Source organism: Mercurialis annua, linkage group LG5 (assembly GCF_937616625.2).
Source record: "Mercurialis annua linkage group LG5, ddMerAnnu1.2, whole genome shotgun sequence".
NCBI lineage: Eukaryota > Viridiplantae > Streptophyta > Magnoliopsida > Malpighiales > Euphorbiaceae > Mercurialis > Mercurialis annua.
This window is the reverse complement of record NC_065574.1, coordinates 8,826,186-8,844,663: the sequence shown is the minus strand read 5'-3', so window position 1 is coordinate 8,844,663 and position 18,478 is coordinate 8,826,186. Positions and strand designations below refer to the sequence as shown.

The following is an 18,478-nucleotide window of genomic DNA, read 5'->3' as shown; positions in this document are numbered from 1 at the left end:
GGCAGAGTACGGAATGCGCACTTGCTGAGTTGGTTTCCGATTTGCTGCTGCATTTCTTGTTGCTGTCATTGTTGTTGTGAAGCAGAGAAATAATGGAGTTCTAATTACAGGATATTCCAAGGACACTCGACAGATTAGTAACTTTTGGCACTCCATCAAAATTACAGAATATGAACAAGTATTAAATTACGGTACTCGATGAAGTAATAGCCAATAGTTATAAATTTTCAAGTATAAATATTTACTAAGCCATATTAAATTATTTTTAACTTTCATGAAGAATGATAAAATACATTTTTCAAAAAAATACTAAATAAATTTTTCAAAAAAAAAATATAAAATTAGTTATCATTAAGGAAGATAAAATAAATCTATAAAGAAACATGCATCAACACTAGAGGTGAGCGCGGATCCTGGATATCTCCAAAACCGAACTGAAAATCGGATTTAAATGGTCTGCATGTTTACTTTTTGCTATATAATTCATGATGATCGAAGATATAAAAAAGGAAAAGAAAAAAGAATTCGAAAAAATTAAATATACAGATAAGAGAATATTTGTGGACAGTATTATCATTCCGAATACTTTTTCTTGAATAGTTGTAAGCAAAGCAACCGTGGAAATGAAATTAAGAACTAGTTGAAGAATGTGAGAGGAATCAAAATGAGAATTGATTCGGAATTTGGGATAGTGATAGAGATGACAATGTTATCAAATATCAATAATATAAAGTGAGCAACCAAACATCAACTTCTATACATATTCCCCATTAAATAATTGGCAGATTTTAGAAGATGCATGCCCACTTTTTTCCTTTCTAGATCGATGAATTACGTTTGCTTTCCTTTTTTATATATATTTATTTCATCACTTGTCCAATCCATCAATTACTCAACATTCCAAAACTCTATTTCCATGCATGCATGCTTTTCCAATCCTCCATCGCCCACAGTATCTTATGCTCATCACGACGTTTTTCATGTAATTGCCTACTTTTATTCTTTTTAGTTCAGCCTTTTCTTAACTAGCTAACTAAGCGTGTGAAAGCAGATTGACGAGTAATGTTCGTGTCATGTAGATCTGTTTAGATAATATGATTAGAATCAACACATAACAACTCGTTTATTAATTGTATCGTAGTAAGTAAATCATGTCAACCTGTATAACTTGTTTAATTTAATGAATTGATTATGGATCATATACAAATAAGACTTGATACATTGTAGATAAATCGTTGATACATCATAGATACACATACATCGTAAATGCATATTTTTATCTTTTTTATTATTTTAACAAAATTCAATTTTATAGATACACCATATACTATAATTTTTAAAATCATATGATGTATTAACAACCTATTGCTTGATTTGTTTTAAACTTTTAGCTATTTCTAACTAAAATTTAAATTGGTTCAGTTTTTATATATACATATTAGATACATCAAGGATACACTATATATACAACATTGATACATCACTGATACATCATAAATTCCCAATTTATTATAACTTCTAGAATCAGTCTCCAACTCATAATAATTACTTTCGACGAATAAATTTTGAAGAGACTGATACATTGTAAATACATTGACGTTATTTTCAATGAACAAAAGTAATTCAAATATCCCTATTTAAAGAATCCAATATGACAAAACCGCATCTCCAACTAATCCAAGTTTATGAGTTCTTAGAGACTTAAAATAGATTCATCCAATAATAAAAATTCAGTACAATTGTCTAATTAGTGAAATTGGTTGATTGATTAACCAAATAAAATCATAAAAACTAAAATTGAGTTGCAAACATGTTTTGATACATTATTGATACATAAAAAAATACATAAATGGGACTTCTTTAAATAATTCAGATACGCTAACACGTGCTGACGCGTAACTGTCACGCTTTTCTGACATGCGTGTCAAACGCGTTACTGGCGTGTTTTGACGTGTTATTACAACCGTTTGACAGCTGTTTATCACGTTTTACTTTAAGTGTGTCACGTGTCTATTATTTAGTTGGCTAGAAAATGTAAATTTTCTCCTTATTTTGTCATGAAAGTAAAGAATTTGGGTTTTACCTATTTGAATAATATTTGATTTATTTTGGAATATTTTTATTTTTTTCTCTAAAAATTAATATCTTTTAAACACTTACCCTAGCGTATTAAGATATTTTAGATGGATTCAAATTTTCAAAATATAGTTCGGACAATCATAATTGTATTCTAAATTAACTATAAATAATAATATCAAGGTAGTTTAACTTTAGTTATTAAGATTCTAAATAAATTACGAGTAGTTAATGTTAATATTTTATTATTATAATTAATAAAATTTTATAAGTGATCGATTAGATATATTCTCATCGTTACCATATTAAAATATTTTTCGAGGTTAATAATTTTTTTAATATATTATTTTTTATTATTATTACACTCATAATTCTTGTAAGTTTAATATTTTTTACTCATATTAGGTTGATGACGAGTTCATTCTACAACGTTTTCAAGCTATGTAGACGCGAAGAATATAATTGTCTTGTCGTGATCGAAACTAACATAAAAGTCTACTTTAATACTCTCTCTGTCCCGTAAAGATAGAAAAAGTAGTGGTTTTGTAAGAATTAAGAAACTCGTTAATTATGATTGGTATGTTTAAATATTCCAACAATGTCCTTTATGAAACTACTACATTTAATGTTCATGCAATAAAATTATGAGGGTTGTTTGATAATTTTATTTTAAATAATCAAAAAAAAAAATTCTATCTTTAATGGGATAAAAAAGTGCTTATTTTTTTATCTTTATGAAACGGAAAAAATATATACTATTTGTTTTCTAAAAAATCTATACATTATTTAAATATTTATTATTAATTATATGTTATTTAATTCGGGCTAAAAAAAATCTGGTTCCGTCACCGGCTATTCCTCCTCACAAAATCCCACATATTATGCTTCAAGAATTTAAATTTTGTATTTTTCTTCTTGGTAGCTCTTTTAAGAATCCTTTACAGCCTGTAAAATTAATTATCAAAATATTAAATTATCCATGCACAAACCTTCATCATTACTCTAATCACTTCTTTAATCTACAATCACTAATTAGTTTATATGCATTTTAAAAACTTAGGATATATAGGGTAAATAAAACCTAAGCTATTTCAAGTAAGGTTCACAAATGTGTAGTCAATAAGTGAAAGACAGCATTCTACCCTAAAAAAATTATGCTTTTGTGCTTTATTCTCATTTTTGAAAAATTAGAGCAATTATCTCCGACACCTAATTCAGGGGTAATTAAGATATGCAAGAGAATATATTGATGTGAAATTTAACAGAAAAATAAGCTTGATGAAGGATTCAAATAAAATCATTTACTTTAGGTTTATTAGCATAAAAAATCACAAAGTTTAGCGTGGTTTGCAAATTTAACACGAACTTTTAATTTTAAAATATTAAACATGAACTATCAGTTTTTTGCAATTCTAACACCGAGTAATTTTCCGTCAAAAAAGTACTGATTTGTACACCAGTATAATCACTATTTTGGCATCCACATCAGTATTTTTCTGACAAAAATTGATTGGTATTAAAATTACAAAAAATCAAAAGTTAATATATTGATTTGTCAAAATTAAAAATTCATGTTAAATTTACAAACACGCTAAAATTTGTGATTTAGTATTGTTATTAAACCTTTTGTTCTATTCTATCTCACAAAGTAAAACTAAAAATAGTGATAGTGTAATGATCTAATCGGTATTTACTTGAAAATGTTATAAAATATTAAATATAAATTAACTAATTTATTATATAAAAAAATATATTGAGTTATGTATTATTTTTTACTAATTAGACTTTTTTAAAATTGATAAATTAAGACTACCAAAATTATCTTTTGAATATATTTTTGGAAGATTTATACTCTATATCACAATAAGGTAAAGAGAGATTTTTAGGTAAATTCAGTCTACACACGAAAATTATGATTAGGAAAAAATAATTATCCCTAAAATTTAAAACATTCAATTAAATTTAAACAATCCTGTACTGATGGATACCGAATCCTACTGTAAGTATAATGGAGCCGAGTTGCAGGAGATCCACTCTCAGGCGACACCGGACTCCCCCTGAAGACCGAAAAGGTATGAAGGAGATGCCGAATCTCTAAGATTCGGTAACACGCTAATAAAGACCGAATCCCACATGATCCGCCGAGAGCGCGTCAGGTCCGAGATTCGGGTAAACGACTAAGTATGGAAATATTGTCCTATTCGGACACAAACACTACATATGGAAAGATAAGCTCTACTTTAGGAAGATAAGACTATTTAGGAAGACGTTCCTAAATAGGATTCTTATCAGATTAAGGTAGATCTCGACAAATCAGGAGAATCTCTACGATATTGCTGAATCCCTATAAAGTAGGATTCACTTGCCTAATACAACTCTACTAGGTATATTCGACTACTATAAAAGGAGCACGAGGTATGCCTAGAATCACAATGACATTCATATACTAAAAACGTTGCTCAAAGCTCTAGACTGACTTTAGCATCGGAGAGTTAATCGGACAACCACCGTCCGGTTAGCTTCTACCCTGTTTTGCAGGTTCACTCACCGGTTCAGAAGGCAAACTCCATCAATTGGCGCCGTCTGTGGGAAAAGCTTAACTAAACTTCAAAAGAAGGAGCTTTTCTGAACTCAAAAAACAAATCTCATTGAAGAAGATGACTTCTGAAAGAGTAAACCTGAAAGACAAACAGCCAATGGACCCAAAAAACACTCCGGAGATAATCAACGTGACGGAAGACGGGCTCCACAACTCCGGGGAAAAAAGCAACACCGGAGGACCCTCCTTCTCAACACCTCAGTACCAGACTAATCCGATAAGGGGAAGCAACCCAATTGCTTTCAACCTAAGCACTGAAGAACAAACACCAAATGCAGCGGCACAAGATCCACACAGCGAAATGCTGAAAAAGATACTAGAATCTGTACAGGCAAATCTTGACAGATTGGCTAGTGAAGCCAAAAGAACAAACGACAGGCACGAAGAAACTATGAAAATGCTAAGGGAAAACTTCAGCCCTACAGCTCCCAGAAGAAGGGAAAGAACAGAAAATGCAAACCCATGCCGACGAGAGACAAGGGCAGAAAACAACAAAAACAAGGAACCCCGGACCAGAGGAAACGAAGAAAGGAACGAAGCAAGAAACCAGCGAGAAAATAAAACCAGCGACGAGGAAAGTCCTGACAGAGAAAAATCTAACGAGGAATCGCCGGAAGCACCCAGAAATGAGCACAACCAGGAGGACGCCCGAAGCGGTCTGAATACGAAAAGAGACGAACGAAGGGAGAAGGAAAAAGAAGACGCCCCGCCAAGGAGTAAGCGACAAGAAAGAGATGCAGGGAAAGAGCAAAATAAGAAAACCACCAAGAAGGAGAGGGCGAATCGTCAGAGACACCCCAAAAAAGCAAAGCCACATATGTGGTGGAAGAAGATTTAGAAGAGAAGATCGCCAAAGCGCTCAAAAAACTAAAATCTGAAGAATTGGATATAGACGACCTCAGATTGAAAGGATCACCCCTCTCGCCCGAGATCATGGAGGAAACCATCCCGCACAGCATGAAGCTGCCGACCTTGCCAATTTTCAATGGGGAAGGAGACCCCCGAGACCATACCTCTAGGTTCACAGCGACCATGGGGCTACTCAGCGTATCAGACGCCATCCTCTGCAGGGTTTTCCCTACCACGCTCACGGGCACAGCCCAGAGATGGTATAACAAATTAAAACCAGGCTCGATCAAAAGCTTCGCTTCGCTTTCAACAGAATTCCTCAACAGATATCTCACAAACATCCCAGCTAAAACCACTACCAGTATCCTAAGAGCCTGTATCCAAGAAGAAGGAGAAACCCTGCGAAGCTACATCGAACGATTCAACAAGCAAGCTATGAAGATAGACAACCTGAACGTCGACATGGCGACAGAAGCATTGCGAGACGGGACGCGATTCGGAAAGCTGGTGGACAAGCTGCTAGTCAATAAACCCACAACTTTCTCGAACTTAATGGGCATAGCTCAGAAATACTTCGAGTTAGACGAAGGGCGAAGGGCGATTCGCGGAAAGGAAGCAAAAGGAAAAGAATCAAAAGAGAGATCCAGAGAAAAAACCAAGTCCAAACCTGATGACAGGAGAGGAAGACCCGAAGAGAGTAGACGATTCGCCCCCCAGACAAGATATGAATCGAGATATGATCCCAGAGATGACGAGAATAACTTCACTCCGCTAAACACCAGCCGAACTAATGTCCTCATGTGGATCAAAGAAAACGTCAAAAACGTGGTATGGCCACCAAAAATGAAAGCAGAAGTAAGAGACACCAGAAAGTACTGCAAATTTCACGACGATTACGGACATGAAACGGATAGCTGCAGAGACTTGAAGGTCGAGATCGAAAGAATGATCGACACAGGCGAGCTGAGGAAATTTGTGGCCCGAAAGGAGAAGAGCAATGACAAGGGAGAAAAAAGAAACAGAGAAGACAAGCCGAAAGAAAAGGAAGACGAGCGCCCATCCAAAATTCTGGGAACCATACACATGATTAACGGAGGAGGACATAGCAGCTCCACGATCAGGAGGAAGCAGAAGAAGGAAGTAATGAACATACGAGAAACTCACATGCCGCCAGTGATCTTCGATGTAGAAGACTATGAACACGTCAAAGCACCTCACAACGATGCTTTGGTAGTGACCACTATCATTGAAAATTGGAACATGGAGCGGATCCTTATCGACGAAGGAAGCGCAGTAAACCTCATGAAAAACGCAGCATACAAAATGTTGGGAGGAACAGCGTCAAGGCTACGCCGAGTCCCAATTCCGCTATCAGGACTCGGTGGCCCCTCCATCACCCCGCTGGGAGCAGTCACCTTGGAAGTAATAATCGGCCCAGAAAGAGGAATAAACAAGAAAATCATGTCACTATTTAACATAGTAGACATGGAATTGACATATAATGCCATCCTAGGAAGACCTTTCCTCCATGATTCGGCAGCAGTAACCAGCATCAGAGCGCTGGCAATGAAGGTACCAACTGAAAAGGGAGTAGTGACGCTGAGAGGAGACCAAGGAATAGCCAAGAAGTGCTATGACGAGTCAGTGGTGGATCTCCAAGAAAACAAAACCGAAAAGAAGGAAGAATAGGAACGAAAAAAGACCCATCATCAGTAACGACTTTACGTCTTACCAGATGGCGTCAAATCTATCTTTAATTTTTTGTATGCCATCTTTTTATCAATAAAAGTTCAATTTTGCTGCTATTTGATCAGCCAGACGAACCAATAAAGAAATGAAAATCAAGAACAGCCACGAACGATTAAATCAAAGATGAAAGAAGAAAAAATAAAGATCAAATTCAAGAAAGGCTAAGAGCCAAGAAAATGAGTATAAATTAACTCAAAGCAAAATCGCCGAACCAGGCAAATCGCCACAAAAGGCTAAAAAATGAGTTTAAATTAACTCAGAAAAGGCAAATCGCCGACAAAGAGTTTAGATTAACTCAACAAAAACAAAAATAAAAAGAGTTTAGATTAACTCTATAAAAAGCAAAGAACAGGGTTTAGAATAACCCTCGAAGCAAGTCAAGTACATAAAAATAAGGCGAAAGCACATTTCGAAGAAACACAGAAAATATATTCATAAATTGTGAATTACAAAAAAGCAAAATTAATACATCAGCAAATACAATCAAAAGAAAAACTACTAGACGCGGTCTTTAGACATCTTGGCGAGGAGATCACGGGCGATGGCCTGGGGATCCAACCCGTTAACCCCTGAAAGATCAATATTAGGATTCTGCTCTAGAAGCTTCTTCCCAATCGCAAGGCGATACTCGCTTATCAAAGCAGAGTAAAAAGCCTTCGTATCTAGCAGACGGATGTGAAGACCTTCAACCTCCGATCTCAGATGGTCCCTCTCCCCACCAACAAGGGAATTGATCCGAATGAGCTCCTCAATCTCTTGAGTCAAGTCATCGGTCTTTTTCTCGATCACTTTCACTTGGCGATCATTAATCGCATCCTGCGCCTTGAGCTGCGCCAGAAGGGAATCATGCTCTTCCAAAGAGGCCTTCAATTTCGCCCTTTCAGACTCGGAAGTCGCCAAAAGAGAAGACAGACGCTCGACCTCCTCCTCGGCACACTGTCGGCGGTCGTTCAATACCAGAACAGATTGAAGAGCCTACACACACTAGAAATAAACAAATAAGAAAACAACTGAATACAAAAAACATATTATACTCAAGAAAGAGCACTTACAGAGAAACCATGAAAACAAGCCAGATCGGAAAGCTCTTGACCCGGCCTACCACAAAACCACGTAACATCAGCAGGAATCGCCAAAGTCCGGATATATTCCGCTAGCACTCTAGGATTCAGCAAACTGGCAGGATCCTGACCTTCGACCCACTGAACCAAGTCTGGAGCAGAAGAAGAGCTTCCAGGAAAACTCTCCCTCGTTGGAGAACCCTCGCCAACTCGACGTCTTTTCCTAGACGGAGAATCCAGGTCTCGACCTAGAGAAATCTCTCCCGAATCAGCAACAACCGGCCCCTCTGAAGCCGCACCCCCAACTCCCCCCGAGACGATAAATGATGCTAGAGGGGGAAGTAGTGACGGAACCGCCTCGTCACCTACTGGATCAGCCGATTCATCATCATCTACAACAATAATCTCAGGCAACGCTATCTCGGCGGGAGCCATGGGAATATCAACAGGAGCCCCATCCACGTCAATGTCGCCAGGAATAATGTGGGCAATAGGAACGTCGGGACCACCCATCGGAACGTCCAAATCTACTTGAAATCCGGAAAGGAAATCGTCAGAAGAAGAAGACATCCTACAAAAGAAACATTAAAAAGAACTTAAGCAAACTAATATACCTTGAACAAAAGAGTAGCAAAGATCCGCCAAGCCTCGAGGAGGATCCTCCAAAGGAAACCATCGACGCCGAAGATGACTATTGACCAAGACATCTAAAATGGGACGCGATTCAATACTACAGGAAGATATGTCGAAAGCAAGTTTTGACTCGGATAAACTTAAAGGAGAAGAACAGCTCCGAACTTGATGAGAAGAAAAACCATCCAAAAAATGAAGAAAAGCAAATTTATGGTAGACAATAAAGAAACGCCTTCGCCAGCGACTGGTTAGGCAAGGAAGATAAATACGAGATTGCCCTTCTCTGCCAAGGGCGAAAACGAAGCAGCCATCACACTTCCTAAAGTCTACAAAATGATATAACACTTTGAGAGAAGGGGCACAGCCCCGGAGCCTACACGCCTCCGAAAAGGCGAGCACTACTTTAATAGTACCAGGGTAAAGTTGCCCCAGAGCAACCTTTAAATCCCTACACACTTCTACTAAAAATGAATCTAAAGGAAACCTAAGACCAGCAACAAATTGCTCTTCGAAGAGAACCGCCCTACAAGAAGATCCGGGAGAATCGGACGCAGCCATATCGGCACCGGGTAATATTACCCTATAATCGAAAGGAAAACTATACTTAAAATAGATATCTAAGACTTCATCCCTACGAAGCTTTGATCGGGTAAAAGCCATAGCAGCGCATGCATCTTCCACTCGACTAAGAGGCATCCTAGAACAGGAAATCACAAACATAAACACAGAATAAGGATCAAACAAAAAAAATATATTGAAGAACACGTTGAAGAACACATCGAAGAACACCAAGTACAGAAAAGGAATTTCCAGAATATAAACCATGGAGAATATACACAAAGAAGAAAGCCATATTAACATCCAAACGACGAAAGAAAACATACCTGAAAAATCTGGAGAAAACAAGTCACGAAGAATCAAATGATCAAACGAAGAACGAAAAGGGAAAAGCTACAAGAAATGAGAGTAAATTCGAAAAGTAAGTAAGAGGGAAAAGAAGAAATGCAAAGAGATTAAATACAAAACGCTTTTGAATCATTAACCGTTGAAATCATTAAATGCCGACACGTGGCAACACAGAATCTTACTAAAGAAGAAACGTCACCCACAAACATATGAAACGACTCGCCCGGAATACAAAACGACTCGCCCGTATAAAAGAACTCAGCTCCAAAAGAGCTAAAATTCACTAAGGCATAAATGCCAAACTACTTCTGCTCACTTGCGGGGGGGCTAATGATGGATACCGAATCCTACTGTAAGTATAATGGAGCCGAGTTGCAGGAGATCCACTCTCAGGCGACACCGGACTCCCCCTGAAGACCGAAAAGGTATGAAGGAGATGCCGAATCTCTAAGATTCGGTAACACGCTAATAAAGACCGAATCCCACATGATCCGCCGAGAGCGCGTCAGGTCCGGGATTCGGGTAAACGACTAAGTATGGAAATATTGTCCTATTCGGACACAAACACTACATATGGAAAGATAAGCTCTACTTTAGGAAGATAAGACTATTTAGGAAGACGTTCCTAAATAGGATTCTTATCAGATTAAGGTAGATCTCGACAAATCAGGAGAATCTCTACGATATTGCCGAATCCCTATAAAGTAGGATTCACTTGCCTAATACAACTCTACTAGGTATATTCGACTACTATAAAAGGAGCACGAGGTATGCCTAGAATCACAATGACATTCATATACTAAAAACGTTGCTCAAAGCTCTAGACTGACTTTAGCATCGGAGAGTTAATCGGACAACCACCGTCCGGTTAGCTTCTACCCTGTTTTGCAGGTTCACTCACCGGTTCAGAAGGCAGACTCCATCATGTACTATTGCTTGGTGTTAGCTCCTAGCTGGTTTTTTTTCAAAGATAGATCTATTTGAATATAACAATACAAGAGTGAAAGTCATATGACAATAATTTTTTATATGATCTTTCAAGATTAAGCAACCAATAAAAGACAACAAACGTGATACAAGCAAAATTAAAAAGAAGTCTAATCATGGATCCCGCAAACTTAACACAACGATAAACCATCGGACGGGGAGTTCGACCTTCTTCTTTCGATGAAACGGAAAATCCGCTTGAACCGTTGAAGCGTAGTATTTTTGCCAACCAACTATCTTCATCATCTAGATCTATAAAGTTAAAAGTCACAAACCTCCCAACTTTTAGATCTACAAAAACTTGACTTTGAAGAACGATCAAACACTAAAAATTCTTTGTAGATCTAAAAAATCAAAGTAAAAGAGGTGGTAAAGACCTTAAAATTTATTATAACATGATAAAATCAAAAAAACCCCACTCAAAATTAAAATTTTTAACAAAGATTTATTAAAATAAAGAGTAAATCTATACTATTTGGTAATATGGGCGGAGAGAAGATGATCTTTCCACCCTCAAAAAGATGGAGAAAATGGAAGTTTTTTCTAGAGAGAAGTGAGAGCACAAAAATATTAGAGAGAGTTTTTCTCCGCTCCTAGCTGGTTGACTAAACACTTAGAATACTACAGCTGACATGGCAAATCCCCATTGGCTAACAGAGTAATGGTGGCATCAGATTTCTTTTCTAGGTCAATTATAATCTTACAGAAAAGATAAAATTTTCCTCCTTTATGGAGAAAAGTTTTAAATTGTGCAACTTTTGTGTTTGTCAACCCACTTAATGTGGGAAGAAGCTAGCAGAATAATAAATCTCAACTACAAAAAGAAAATTATACTTAACTTAATGGAATTTTATATATTTAGACAATTAATTAATAGATGCTCTTGGCACTTAGTGTACATTAGTTGAGGATTAAACTAAGTACCATGTGATTCATTTGTGGATAGGCTTAATCAGTTAAAAGTATTCGTCCTTTTCAATTCTTTATATTTATGAAAATGTTTTTAAAATATTAATTTTGACAAAATTTTGATAATTACATTTCAATTATAGCAAACTTTTATATCTAAAAAAAAATTGTATTCATGACCAAATCTATTTTTTTTTTCAATCAAAAATACTTTTTGAAATTATATTACAGTTGGCGAAATTAAAAAGTTTGATCACAAATAAAAATTAATCAAAAAATTTAACATTTTTTAGAAAAAATTAAGCAATTGATTATAATTGAAATATTCTTGTCAAAATCATACTATAATTTATGTTTTATTAGAATGGACTATAATACAAAAGGAAAAAAGAATAGATATTTTTTAGTGATTAGGGTTTGCATATTTATATTTATTTTTATTATTTATTATACCTAGCCATTTTTTATAAGGGAAAAAAAGGGATTCTTTTGGTACTAAAGTTGACAAAATTTCTTAAAGGGAAAAAGTTCACTTGATGCAACAAGTTCACTACTTCAACATTATACCCTAAAATAAGAGTTGGAACCTTGTAAGCATTTGAATTAGTTTATTAATTTAAAGAATTTTGTTGATCATAAGCTGGCTTCCAAATGAATTAAAATAATTAAGTTAAACTTATAGGAAGCTTAGGCTCTATTGCTCTAATATTGTTTTTTTTATATATGAGAGATTCTGGCATGCTTAATCATTTTTTTACATTTACCATTTTAAATAGTAGAAAAAGCTATATAGAAAAGAACAATAATCGGTGGCTGAAAAATAAAATAAATAAAAAGATACAATTACAAATGATAGACAAAGAATCGACGATGAAAATTATCAAAAAAAAAAAGAATCAACGATGAATTGATGACTGACGATCAGAAAGATAAACGTTCACCCTACTTCAATTGTGGCCTTACTTAGAAAAAATAATTTTCTCAAAAAAGACAAATCCGTAAATATAAATAAAAGAATTTTTTCGTACAACCTATGTCGTAAGGGACTTCTACAATGTAGAAAACTTTGATACAATTATTTTTTTATTTTAAAAAAGGTGAAGGATTTTAAAAAAATGGATAAAATGAAATATCACTTGGTTTTAAAAAACAAGTCAAACCCCGTAAAGTTTGATCTAAAAAATTCAAAATATTGAACTAAGATTTCACCCTCTAAATTAAATTATTGGCTCTATCATTATTCCAAATTATCGTGGTTTTATCAAATATACTATGATTGAAAGATTTCATAGATTAGTTCAACAATTTTATAAATTTTATCAATCATATTCAAACAAGAAGTAAAAATAATAAACAAAATTAATTAAAATAAAATATATTTTTGTCCTTTAAGTAATTTAAATAATAAATTAGTCATCAACTATAAAAAAATACAAAATAAAAAACATCTATTTTTTGTTAATATAAGAACTTTCAATAAGCCATATCATAAATAGTTATAGAGGTTACAAATTGTTTTTGTTAACCTAATGAAGAACGGAAGGCTTGAGCAAGAACATGCACAGTATTATTTGTAAATCATTTAACAAATTTTGAAAAACAAATTGCAAAATAAATTTCTTCTACACTCCTATGAAAAAGACAAAGCAATTCCATAAAGAAATATAAAATAAATTTTTCATATTAATTTGATCAAAGTATTAAAAAAAATATAAAAATTACAAAAAAATTATATACACTTTTAACCAAAAACCTTCATTATCGTTTTAAAAATGTCTATTTTTATGGTTGAAATGTTTCTATCTAGTCTTAAACATTGACATTCATACTCAAAAGATTGAGATAATTTTTTTTATTATTATAATTAAATAAAGATAAACAATAAAGAAATACTAAACAAAAAATAGATTATAAAATTATGATTGAGTCAATAAAAAAGTGTTATTTTCATAAAATATCATCATCTTTCGCATTTTTTTCGATTTAACCACAATGTAAATGTGGCATCATACCTTCCAACCTTTCATTTTGTGTAATAGCCTAAGTGTCTTATACGACATCGTTTTGGTTATTCAAACGGCCAAAATAATATTATTTTATAGAAAATAACGCATAAAACACAAATTGAGCTATAAGATAAATTTTTTTAAAAGTTTGGAATGCGAGGTGGAAAAGTTTTAGGTTGTTCTTAAATAAATAAAAATGCTGGGAATATATAGTAACAGAAAATCAATTTATTTACAGTTTCTGGTAGCAAAAAGTAAATTGTTGGTGAATGGGATTTTCTAGAGCATAAATAAGTAAGTTTTTTTTATATTGTTTAAGAAAAACTGTATGTTTCTGTTAAAAAATTTATAGAAATTTTTATAAAGAATATGACATAATTAGGCAAGTTTGAATGCTGAATTACTTTGGATTGCAAAATGTGGTAGGTACAAAGATAATTCTATGTAATTAGTTTGTTTTTTAAGACATAATTAATTAGTCTAGTTAAATAATTCAAAATTCTATTGCATATAAGTGATATTGATTGAAATGACACCCATAATTAAAGATGTTCTTCCTTTCTAGCATTGTGTTTAAGAAATATATATTGTAAGATGGTATATGAACCGAAGAAATTGGGTTCCAAAAGCTTTAGCAATTTAAGTAAAAGTTTAATTAAAAATCCAGAACATTATGCAGATTTTGCAAAAGTAACATTTTTTGTTTGACAACAATGTACTAATGACTAATTAAAAGGTTTAGCAATAAAAAGAAGTTCACATTGTTTTTTAAAAAAGCTCCTTTTATCAGAAAATTGGAAATCAAAACACGTGAAATGTGAAAGCAATTTTCCTTTGAAAAATAAAAAAAATTATTAATCGAAAGCCGATTAATCGACTAATTCATAATTTTTTTTTATCTAATCATGAGATGTCCTGAACGGATTCCAACTATGAAGCGGCACCTTTAAACCTTCCACATTCAGACTAATCCCCACTCGAGCCGGGTAGGTCCCTTGCGGGAAGCAAATCTCTGGCCTCAAATTTTAAACGGCTGCATACATAAGTACGGTTCGAACCCGCGACCTCACTTAAACTAGAAGATCGCCTTACCCACTCATTTATACCTTGGGGTTTACTAATCCATAGATTTTGATATTTAGAAAAACATACCTAATTTGTCTAAATAAACTACAAAACTGCATAAACGTATATCTTGTAGTAAAATATGAGTTACCATATAATTAAGTTTTCTATTAAGATAATAATATTTTATAGGATTAATTCCATAAAAAATCATAAACTTTACACGAATTTTCATTTTAATCACGAATTTTAAAAATCGCCATATAAAACCATGACCTTTTATTATTTTTTCAAATCTATCACCGACTATTTTTCCAGTGAATTTTACCTTTCATTTTTTTTTCAAATCTGCCAGATTATTGTGGCCACGTCATAAAAAATACACCAAAAATTGATTTGGTGATAGATTTGAAAAAAATTAAAAGATCGTGGTTTTATATGACAACTTTTAAAAGTCGTAATTAAAATGAAAATTCGTATAAAGGTCGTGATTTTTTATGAAATTAACCATATTTTATATACGTATTTATTCTTCATTAATTTAAAACAGTCATATGTTATCAAACTAATATTTATTATAAAACAAAATAATGTTTGAAGCAACAACTCTATCTTTATCATTTCAGCCTATAACTATACCGTTCCTATATTATATCTATTCTCTTTGATAATAAATTCATCAATGTTAATGCAAAACACTTATATACTTGATGGGATCTATCGTAAGATGATTATTAGAAATATTGGTGGGAGTAATTAATTTTATATAGGTGGAAATGTGACAATCCATATGCATATGAAATGTGAGGTTCAACCACCTATTAACTAAATCAAAAGTTTCAGTTTTAAGGGAAGTCAATTTCAAGTAACAACCGGATGTCCATTTCCGTTTGCATTTGAGGAGGAGTGTTAAAGATAATCCCACATTATTAAAGAATGCAAATATAAATGAATTTATAAGTGTGAAGGTTCAACCATGTTGTTATTTGGGGCAAAAATTTCATGGTTATTATTGAATATTTTTTATTGATGCTATTATCTTTTATCTTTTTCTCACAAATAAAAAATTCTAACCGTCTATAATTTTTTTTTAAAAGTTTTTTCTTCGGGTGCCCTCGACGGTTTGTTCTTTCTGTTGATGGTAGCCAATTTTTTTATATCGCTTTATTTACGTAAAATAAAATAAATAGCCAATTTTTTTCATCTAATTTGTTCTTGGTTGTCAAAAATTTTCAACGACGCACATCAATTTTAATTTATATGTGAATTAAAAATTAGAGATCGATCAAAACCTTTTAAAACTAAAGATGAAATCGTATATATGTTATATTAATTTTATTCTAAATTATTGTCTTCCTTTATAAAATAATTTATCGGTCGTTTTCCTATAGAAAGTTTGTTTGACCCTTTTATATGAAGGGTTAGTATCTCTTCTATTAGAAAGTTGAGAATTTGATCGTTATATTGTTAGGGTAATTATATAATTTTGATTTTTATTTATAAGTCGTTTTATAAACAAGACTCTACATCTTGTTCTATATCAAAAAATTAAAAAATATTATACTCTTTTTAAATTCTTACACTTGTAACTGTTTGATGTTAATGAAAAATTATTTTTATGTCAAAGAAAAGTGTAAAAGCATCTCCAATAAACTCTTTAAAATTATTAAATTTTTTAATTTAAAGAGTTTAACAATAAATTAAAAGTTCAATGAACTCTCTATTATTTGAATTTTGAGTAAAAAGTGAAAATAACTCTACACGTGGAAAGCCATTTTACGTTTTATTTCATTTTTAAAAAGATTAAATTTCAAAATAAATTGGTTATTTTATTTTTAAATTGTAATATTTTTTTCTGCTCATTATAACTGAATAAATATGTAAATCTACAATTAAAATCATAATAAATAAATATTATTAATATTTTTATTTTTTATTGTTATTTATAAAAATAAAATTAAATAAAGAGTTAATATTAAGGTTTCATCGGACTAAAATTCAAAATATTAATCTTTATTTTAAAAAAAAAATTTATTTTATGAAAAATACTCTTTAAATCATTTGAAATGTTCTAAGGTGATAAAATTTTAAAATATTCATAGTTATATAATATAAAGAGTTTTAGTGTATCGGTAATGTTTATAAGTTATTGGATATATATGTTTTGTTATATTTAATTATTAAATTTAAAATTTTATAATATTATAATATTTTGTTAGTAGTAATAAAATCAAATAATTTTAAGTTAATAGAAGTTAGAGACTGAAGTATTTTTTACATCCAATCAATGAATTTTATTTAATTTTAAATTTAGTTTAATTACACTAAATAAATAAATTTAATTGTAAAATTCATCTTTTGTCAACTAATTCAATTATTGGATAAGGCTCCAAGATAAACATCAAAATGACATTACATAAATGAAAGGCTATATGACCAAAAGACCAGACCTTTAAAAAAAATAACAAAAATCCAAAATTTTCAATTTATTCAATTTGACTTAAAACGCATAATTTTATTTTAATAATGTCCAATTATATGATTGTGTTCATATGACGTCTACGTGGCACTAATGTGGCATGATACACATCAGTACCACATAAGAAAAATTGTGTAGTTGGATATATTTGAAATGAAATCATGCATTTCAGGACAAATTGAATAAAATTGAAAGGTTTGTATTTTTGTGAAACGTTCATGAAAATTTAGTCTGTTCCAATTATTTGGCCTATTAAATTAAAAACATAATTTATAAAAATATTTAATTTTACTCGTACAACGCGTGTGCATCGACCATGGAACTAATTTTTATAATAATACATGATATATACGTCACACTGTGCTAGAATGTAAGAATGCTCAAAATAAATGACATGTGAAGATCTTTTCTAATGACCAAATGATAAGAAAAAGAATTTAAGGCAATTTAGTCACAAAGTTAATCATTTGAGAGGAAGATTGATTTTGGAGTGATTATGTGTTTGTAAATGTCCTCAACCTCATGAGTATAAACAAACAAAACTTTGTTTGGTAGGGACTAGACTAGTGTTTTTCAAGATAAATAAAAAAAATTAAGGAGCTTTCCATCAATTTAGCCAAGAAAATACTAAAACAGATCATGTCAAATGATTATGCTATTGAAAATATTTAGAGTAAAAACTAGAAAATCTCAAGAGAATTATTCTCAGTTGTGTAAAATCCAAAATTTGGCAGGGTGGTATAGGAAATTCTTTTGTATAATAATAAAACCACATAGCCTAAAACCCTAGTTGCATTTGTAATTTCTTAAGCTAATGAGTGAATATTTCTTTTTAAGGATAATTTATCTTTTCAAGTCAAAATTCGGGATTATTGTTAAATTTCCGGATCCGAACTATAATGGTCAGCAGCCTAGTTCCGAGCACTTTATATTTTGAAAAAGGTGTTACTAGGATTTGAACGTGCAACCTTAATGCTTAGATAACTGAGATTTAGACCAGTAGACCAAACCGGTATGGACAATTGGTGAATATATCACATCATATTTTTTGTTTGTTTCTCATGAAATATTTTGCAACTACTTAATATTTATATATATGAGTTAATGGGTATCTGTCAATCATGAGAAATTCATAAACAAATGATTGAATAAAAAGATA

General features: G+C 32.4%; 1 protein-coding gene across 1 annotated transcript; it reads right to left on the bottom strand.

Moving 5' to 3' along the window:
- Positions 1-4,917: 4,917 nt before the first annotated feature.
- LOC130015522 (uncharacterized) lies at positions 4,918-8,847 on the bottom strand. Its single transcript, XM_056105845.1, has 3 exons — positions 8,326-8,847; positions 7,957-8,248; positions 4,918-4,979 (listed from the first exon to the last, which is right to left on the bottom strand). Exons 1-3 carry the CDS (start codon positions 8,845-8,847, stop codon positions 4,918-4,920), a joined length of 876 nt encoding a protein of 291 aa, XP_055961820.1.
- Positions 8,848-18,478: the final 9,631 nt, after the last annotated feature.

Coding starts and splice junctions, on each gene's coding strand:
- LOC130015522 (XM_056105845.1), bottom strand. CDS start 8,847: ATGGGTGGTCCCGACGTTCCTATTGCCCACATTATTCCTGGCGACATT. Junction 8,249..8,325: donor CTTGTTTTCATGGTTTCTCT/GTAAGTGCTCTT, acceptor TAGTGTGTGTAG/GCTCTTCAATCTGTTCTGGT. Junction 4,980..7,956: donor TCTGAGATCGGAGGTTGAAG/GTCTTCACATCC, acceptor TATCTTTTTCAG/CATTTCGCTGTGTGGATCTT.